General features: G+C 34.3%; 1 protein-coding gene across 1 annotated transcript; it reads left to right on the forward strand.

The window, feature by feature from the left end:
* Nucleotides 1-3,480: 3,480 nt before the first annotated feature.
* On the forward strand, nt 3,481-7,786 carry LOC142621961 (uncharacterized). Its single transcript, XM_075795359.1, has 2 exons — nt 3,481-4,017; nt 6,835-7,786. Exons 1-2 carry the CDS (start codon nt 3,481-3,483, stop codon nt 7,609-7,611), a joined length of 1,314 nt encoding a protein of 437 aa, XP_075651474.1. The 3' UTR covers nt 7,612-7,786.
* The last annotated feature ends 80 nt before the right edge of the window (nt 7,787-7,866 follow it).

Genomic DNA, 7,866 nt, shown 5'->3' on the forward strand with positions numbered 1-7,866 from the left:
CAATAAAATAATATAAACTACACAATAAAATAATATAAATTACTCTTCTCTCTCTTCCCTTTCTTCCTCTCTGTCTCTATCTCTCTCCATTGCCAAGTGATCAACCAACCACCACCACTAAACCATCAAACTAGCCATCCAAATCGCAAATCAATTCAAACCCAATGCAACTACCGAAACAGCACTGACCACCAAAAAAGCACCAACAAAACTCTAAAACCAACCCAAGATAATTATACATTATTATATTAAAATTACAAAATAATTATTTAGTCACATGCATCGCGTGACTCTGCGACTAGTAAATATTAAAACCAACGGCAATTTACCATTGCATTACATAATTACAAAATGCTTAATAAGGAAATATCAACATATAATTTATAGCAAGAGTTAGACCCTTTTGGATATACACTACTGTCAGTTTCTTTAAGGCCTTCTCCCATCTTCTCATGTGTATGTGTTAAAAAATACTTGGTATTCTCAAAAGAAAACAAAAACATATAATTTCTAGCACTTGAGAAAGAAACTAATAAGTCAAAAATTGATTTCATCAATTCCCTAAAAAGAGCATTTAATAAATTTTAACATTTTTATCAAAATAATCCTACAAAAATAAATAGTATTAGAGTTGTTGTGTGATTGTGTGTGATGATTGAATGAAGAGCAGAAGCATAAAAGGGAGTTTCTAATGAGAAAACCCTTGACCACTGCATACTTGTGTTATAAAGAACCCAAAGTTTATATACTAGAGAACATTTTACTAACACTAGGCTAACCAAACTAATTTAAGATTAAGTTGCTTGTTCCACAAGTAAGCGACCTACACAGAGTTTCTAGCATAATCAAGGCCAATTACTTCTCTCTCTAAAACCTAAATTTAGAGCACACAAACTCTGTGCAACGTAGTTTCCATGGAGTTCAATTACAAAGCAATGGACAAAAGAGCCTCCACTCACATCCCTTCTTCCTCTTCAACCACTAAGCCTCGTCAATCTCACCCATTCAATGCCAACAATACCGTATTAACTACAAACATGGCTTTAAACAACAACAACAACAACGATTCGATAGTTACAATGAGAGAAGGAGGATTTGAACCCTAGGTAGCTCTGTTAGAAACACTAAAAGAGATGTTGTATATATAATATTATTGATCCATTAGTTTTGTGAAGCTTAGGAGGAGTAATTTTCATTATTCAGGAAGAAATGCTTGCTCTTCTCACAAATTAATCGTGGACTCATCATTCATGTGAAAGGAGGAAACTTTGGTGTCAAAATATTGAATATTTTTTTGAAGCTAAGGATGATGGTTAGGAAAAGCTAGAGTATTGATGGCCACATATGGGAAAGTTGGAGATTAATGTTGGATGGAATTTTCTATCACTTATGGGAACATGATGAAGCATGTGCTACGTAGTCAACACTACTTCTGAAAATATATCAGTTTAAAATTTAAAAATTTACTGTCTTTTTGAAAAGTAAAAGAAAGGAGATTTTTTCTATTTATCTCATACATTTTTAGAAGTGGTATTGGCTAAAAGGGTTTCCGGATGTTTCCAGGTGGTCCTTAGTTTTAAAAGATATACGGAGATCATTGATGAGGTTTTGGCTTATAATGTTGCTCATCTCTGTTGTTGAATGATTTATAAGCCTTAGTAATCAAGCAAGGCAAGACCATGAAGCTATATAAGGATAAGCCCCCTTAGTTGTAGAAAGCTAAGATTACCAAATTCATCAATAATTCTTTGATTCTTTTCTTTCATAGAGATCTTAATATTGTTTTCTTAATTGCCTCGTTCTGTTTCCTCTCTTGTTTTGGATGCTAAGAGAGAGGATTATCTTTGGCTGACAGTGAAAGCACCCTTGAAACTGATTTGGCAAAATAGTACAGTTTGGATTGTGCCAAGTTTGCTGTTGGTCTTCACTGAAATAGTACCGTTCGGGGCTGATTTGACAAAAATAAAACATGTCAACATACACATATGTCACTTAAGAACAAAAACTAACCGTGGAATGTGAATTGTTAACGAAACCAAACTTTAGGGTGTAAAATCAAATTTTTAAAACATTGGGTGTAAAATTCAAGCATCTCCAAACTTTAAGGGTGTAATTTGTAATTTACTATATTCTAAACTATTTCCCTATTCAATTTTAACTTGATGTCGTTTCAAATAATTTTGTTAAGTATTGAGGTTACTAGTTTCTTGGATAAGTGGTGTTTTCTTTTGAAAATTTTTTATTCATAACTTATCTATCTATAGTATATATAAAAGGATTTTCTTCTTTCAATTAGACTTTTATGTGATTCAAAAATATCCTCATTAATGAAAGGTAACTTCATTTAGAAATAAGGTCATAAATGTCAAATAACAAATTCTATTTTAAATTCAAAAGGAGAATTTTTAAATTTAAGTTTTTTTTCCCTTCACATCCAAAAAAATAAATTATTGTTATTGTTTATCTTTAAAGTTTATCTTTTTTATTTGTTTAAAAATTTTAAAAAAAAATTATTTCTAAATTATAATAAATGCAAATTATTTCTAAGTACGTGCACGAGTACGTGTGCTCACAGGCTAGTTGATATATAATAATTTAATTAATTTTTTAGCAAAAGCCCAAGCAAGTTTAACTAATTTAGTAAATATAATAATTAATTTCCCAGTCTCTTAACTCTTTAGCAAATGCCAACGAGTAAAGCTAAAGTCAAGCCCAACACAAAATTGAAAATTTTCTTCTTTTTCATTTTAGTATTAACTTTTATCTTTCCCTCAATTCTCAGATATCCCACCTGTCAAAATTATGTAAAGATTTAAATCAAATGTCAGACCACATTTATTTCTTACCTTGTTTCTCTTTTTCTTTTTATTTTTCTTTTTTTCCTATTAAGCAATGATAAGACGATAAATTTTTTTTTTTTTTCAGGTGTTATTGTTTGGTGCCGATACACTCATTTCGCCCGGCATGCCGAAATTTAGGCCGGAACCAAATCTTTTCCCTCCATCCACCTTCCTATCTGAAAGTTTTTGAAAGTGAATCATGTAATGTGAGTGTCAGAGGTCAAAGATTACAAAACTGAAGAGTGACGTGTTGAAGATATCAAAGTTGAGAGTCGGTGTAGTTGTAGGAGAGTAGAAGGAATATTAGATTACTACTAATAGGAAAAAGGAGTGTGGCTTGTATCTGTCCCAAACAAAGAAACCAGAACAGAGTCCCAAATCGAATCAGAGATGGACATCAAAAAATCTCTCTCTACTGACAATAAATACTATAGAATCATAGAAGTAGTAACAAGTACTAACACGCAAAACTTCAATTTTCACTTCAAAATTTTCTCAGAGGCAGAGCCAAAAAAGAACAAAAAAAGCACATACACACTGTTTTATAGTTTCAGCATAATCAGTGCCGAATATTTCTCTTCTTTGAAACCCTAAATTTACATCAGTCAAAAACTTTTTGTGGTGTTGTGTAGTGTTGTTGATGGAGTTCAAGTACAGAGCAATCGATGAAAGAGCCTCCAATACTCAGATTCCTCCTCCTTCTTCTTCAACCACTCTGCCTCACTCTTTGCAACACCTTACTGCTATCAATGGCAGTGTCAGTGATACCCTAATGACCCAAAACGCTCTGTCTCTGGCTCTGAACAATAACAACGAAATAGCTTTGGCTCGGCGGCGACTCGAGCTCAAAGCAGAGGTGGAGAGACAGATGATGGTAGACATGGAACAGAGGAAGATGTCTTTGCTGGGACAACACCAGTATTCTTCATCACCATTTGGATTTTCCCAAGATTTTTACAACAACTACATGGGCATGAATCCCTTCTTGATGATGAATCATCATCATCAGCAGCAGCAGCAGCAGTGGCAGCAGCTTCAGCTTCAGCTGCAGCAGCAACACCGCCGCAGCAGCCCCGCCGAGGTCTCTGGTAATGTGGCGGCGATTCAGCAGCTGACGACAAGGCCCTTTAATCAGCCTTCGTCTGAGGATATAAAGGAACCAGTAGTGGAGGACACGGTAAGTGTTTCAACTTTCATGTTGTTGCCTTCAATTACTTGCTTGCTCTGTTTTCTTGTTAAGAAATTTTTTTTTGTTAGAGATATATTAGCCCATTAGTATAAGCCCAAGTTTAATTCTACTTTGTATGCAAGTCAAGTTTGTTACTTGTACTAGAAGTCTATTAGTTTAGGGTTTAGTCTACTATATATACACATGTTATGGTTCATTGTAATACAGGATTTGTTCTACACTCTAATATATTATTGTTGTAATACAGGATTTGTTCTACACTCTAATATATTATTGATGTAGCCCTTTAGGGTTTTCTCCGTGGATGTAGGCCGTTAGGCTAAACCACGTAATCCTCTTGTATTACTGTGTTCTTATACTTTATGTTTTCGCTTCCGCATCCATAATAATATATTCAACATGGTGTATCAATGCTAATATTTAACAGTTTTTTAATAATGGTTTTGGGATCTTGCTTTGCCAGTATTAATAACTTATATTATAATAAAGGGTCTGTCTTTGTTATGACTTTGGAGTTATATATTGATACTATTGATATTATATGTAACACGTGCCTGATTGGATGAAGTTTAGGAAGGAGCATTGCTTCCAGAGTATTGAATATTTTTTTTGAAGCTTAGGACGATGATCAGGAAAATATGTAGTAAAATAATGATTTTTTGTCTTACTTAAAAAGCTTGATTTGGGATGCAAGGTGCTTCTGGCAATCAAAGCTTGGGGGTAATAAAGGAATGTAAGAGTTAGAGACTAATGTTGGATGGAATTTGTTAGCGTATATGGCGAATATAATGAAGCATGTGTTACTTATCCAATTTTACTATTTTTTTTTTTTAAATCTAAAGAAATTTGGAACTTTTGTAATTTAAATCAGAGATATATTCAGAAGTAATCTCATACATTTTTGGGTAAAAGGGTTCATCATTATGTTTCCAGGTAGTCCTTAGTTTTGAAAGATATTTGGAGATCAGCAATGAGGTTTTGGTTTATAATGTTGTCTCTTCTATGTTCTTGAATGATTGTTAGGCCTTGCAATTGCCCTAGAAAAAAGCCATGTTAATCAATAGAAAGCATGTATGGCTATATAATAGAGTTTAAATATAACAGTATTCTTATACCTCACCAAAAAAAAAATTCTCCTGTTTTATCCCTTGAATTCAGTTTGTTGTACCTCACAGTTTCATGTGACAGTCTTTTTCAATCAAATAGAAGTTTTACGATATGAGAGCCATGAGTAAAAAGAAGTTCAAGCACTGTATCATTCAGTATATGCTAGTTTTGTGAATTTGACTTTAAAGTTTAAACCCTTTTTTTGATATAACAAAAATAAATAAATAACACATAATCTTGCCAGAGACCAGTGGCAATATTGGTGCTTTATTATGCTAAAATTGTCATTAATGTTTTATGTTTCTGTAAGTTTTCGCTTTTTGGTTGTGGCAATATGTAATTTTGTTGCCAAGGGTTCAAGTTAGTTATACAAAAGTAAAAGAATTAGTGGTAACTTTGATATGAAAATTTCCACTATTGCCTATTCTCTCTGATAGTTGTGTATTATTTTTGGTGCGGTTGGTTAAAAGGTCAATCTGATAGTGTTGGTTTGTCAATTTGAAATTGTCTTTAGTATCTTATTTTTTTGCTAGTTTTTCATATGAAAAATAAGTCAGTTTTGCTTGTCATGTTCAAAATTCTTGCATGAAAATAATTGTCAATGATCATTTTGGTGTGGTAAATCACCCTTATTATCTTCTCTTTTTTATATGTTGTCTTCTACAAAATAGATTTTATTGCAATGCTCTTTTTGGACATATCAATTAGGGTCAGTTAGGCTTATGAGCTATTGATTTTAGCTTATTTGTTATTAGAGCTCAAACTTGATAATTTTGTCTTATGGGTAAGCCATATTGTGGTCCAAGCCAACCTCTTGATGAGGTTTGGGTTCTTAGGAACTCTCCTGTGCTGCCACCACCTCCTCCACTCGACACTGCTGCCGCCGCCAACACCACCACCACTACCACTCCCTCCCTCACTCCTCCCCCTTGTCTTTTTAGTTGTCTAAAATGCTCAAGGTAGCATATGATATCGTCAATAAACTCATAGCTTGTTGTCTATGGGTTGGCCTATACCTTTTCTCCCTTCTATTTTAAAATGACATTACCTGTGATCAGGTGCTTACAAAAAGAAAATGAAGAACTTCCAACCAAATCAGGTGAAAGTTCATACTTCTTTAGCTTGACATTTTTATTGGATTTAGTTCCTAGGCTTGAGATTCACTTGCCAGGGTTTTATTATGGATTGGTAGCCTTCGTATGGTTGTTCTGTTTACTTGCTGTGGTGGAAAATATGGGTAAAACTTGATTAAATAAATGCTGTGTAGGTGTCTTTTGTTTGTGTGTTTTAGCCCTCTAAATTCTGCAATCAACATTCTAAACCTATTTCAAGATTAATTTATTGTTTTTCTTATGGTCGAAATTAATTGCTTAATGGGAACTATGTACTCTAGACTAGGGAGCATTTTATGCGTGCTCCCTAAACTACAACAGTTCTACAATGTCCTAATTTTAGATTTAGTTACCTACTAATCTGATCATTTGGACAGTGGATTGACATTGTGAATTAATGTAAAATTTGGAGGGTGTTGATTACATAGTAGGGTGATATCGGCAACTGATCCTTTTTATTTTCCACTTAATATTGCATTAAGGAATATGTCCAGAATGGAATTCTACTTATGTTGAATTTGTAATGGATCGTGTAACTTGATAGTCTAATTTTAGCAATTTCATGCCATGTTCAACAAAATGACAGGTTATGCAAACAAAGAATGTCAACTTTGTGGAAAAGAGGAAAGCTGAAACACCAGTGGTGGCAGATGGTAATGACTCTAATGAGGCCCCTTCACATAGTGCTGTTAAGAAAAGTCGAATCGAATGGAGCTGCGATCTCTGTCAAGTAATAACCACAAGCCAACAAACCCTGGAGGGTCACCTGAAAGGGAAGAAACACAAGAACAAGGTGGCATCATTGAATGCTAATAAGATACCAGAGGATGAGAGTGCTAAAGAGGATGAGAATGCTAATGATGATGAAGGTAAGAAAAACAAATTCTGGTGCCAAGTGTGCAGGGTAAGGACTAACAGTGAAGCTATGCTGAAAAGTCATTGCAATGGGAAGAAACACCAGGCCAAGGAAGCATTGTTAAATGCCAGTAAGACAATAGAGGAGAGTAATGGTGATGAAGAGAAGAAACACAAGGACAAGTTGGCATTAGTAAATGGTGGCAAGACACTAGAGGAGGAGGAGGAGTGTAACAATGAAAGGAAGGCCAATTTGGCTTTGTTAAATACAAATAAGGCACCCGAAAAGAGTAGCAATGATGAGCTCCTTGTAGATGAAAGCCAAAAGCATCACAAATTCTGGTGTCAAATGTGTGAGGTCGGGACTACCAGTGAAACTTTGATGGCAAAACATCGCAATGGGAATGAACACATGAACTTGCTGCAAAAAAAAAGAGGGGCTATCATTGTCATATCCATGATGCCCGAGGATGTCCAAGAAGTAGAAAAAACAGCTGCCAAAAACTGATTCAAATAGAGAACATACTGAAAATACAGAATTGGGGGATGAACACAGATTGCAGAAGATTCTATTTCTTTTAGTTAGCCTTTTTTTTGGTTTTAATGAAAATAAAACTTGCACTGCATGAGGTTTTCTTTATTTTTCACATTTTTCCTTGGTTGTTGGAAGGTGGGTTAGTGTTGGGCAGGGGAATAGCAACCTCTATGTATATTTTTATCTTCTGCAGTCCTAATGCTCATATTTATACCTTTTTTGTTGGGC

This window comes from Castanea sativa, chromosome 1 (genome assembly GCF_040712315.1).
Source record: "Castanea sativa cultivar Marrone di Chiusa Pesio chromosome 1, ASM4071231v1".
NCBI classification, from domain to species: Eukaryota; Viridiplantae; Streptophyta; class Magnoliopsida; order Fagales; family Fagaceae; genus Castanea; species Castanea sativa.

Excerpts from the sequence above, each read along its gene's own strand:
- LOC142621961 (XM_075795359.1), top strand. The coding sequence starts at position 3,481 with ATGGAGTTCAAGTACAGAGCAATCGATGAAAGAGCCTCCAATACTCAG. Across the intron at positions 4,018-6,834 it reads AACCAGTAGTGGAGGACACG|GTTATGCAAACAAAGAATGT; the intron begins GTAAGTGTTTCA and ends ACAAAATGACAG.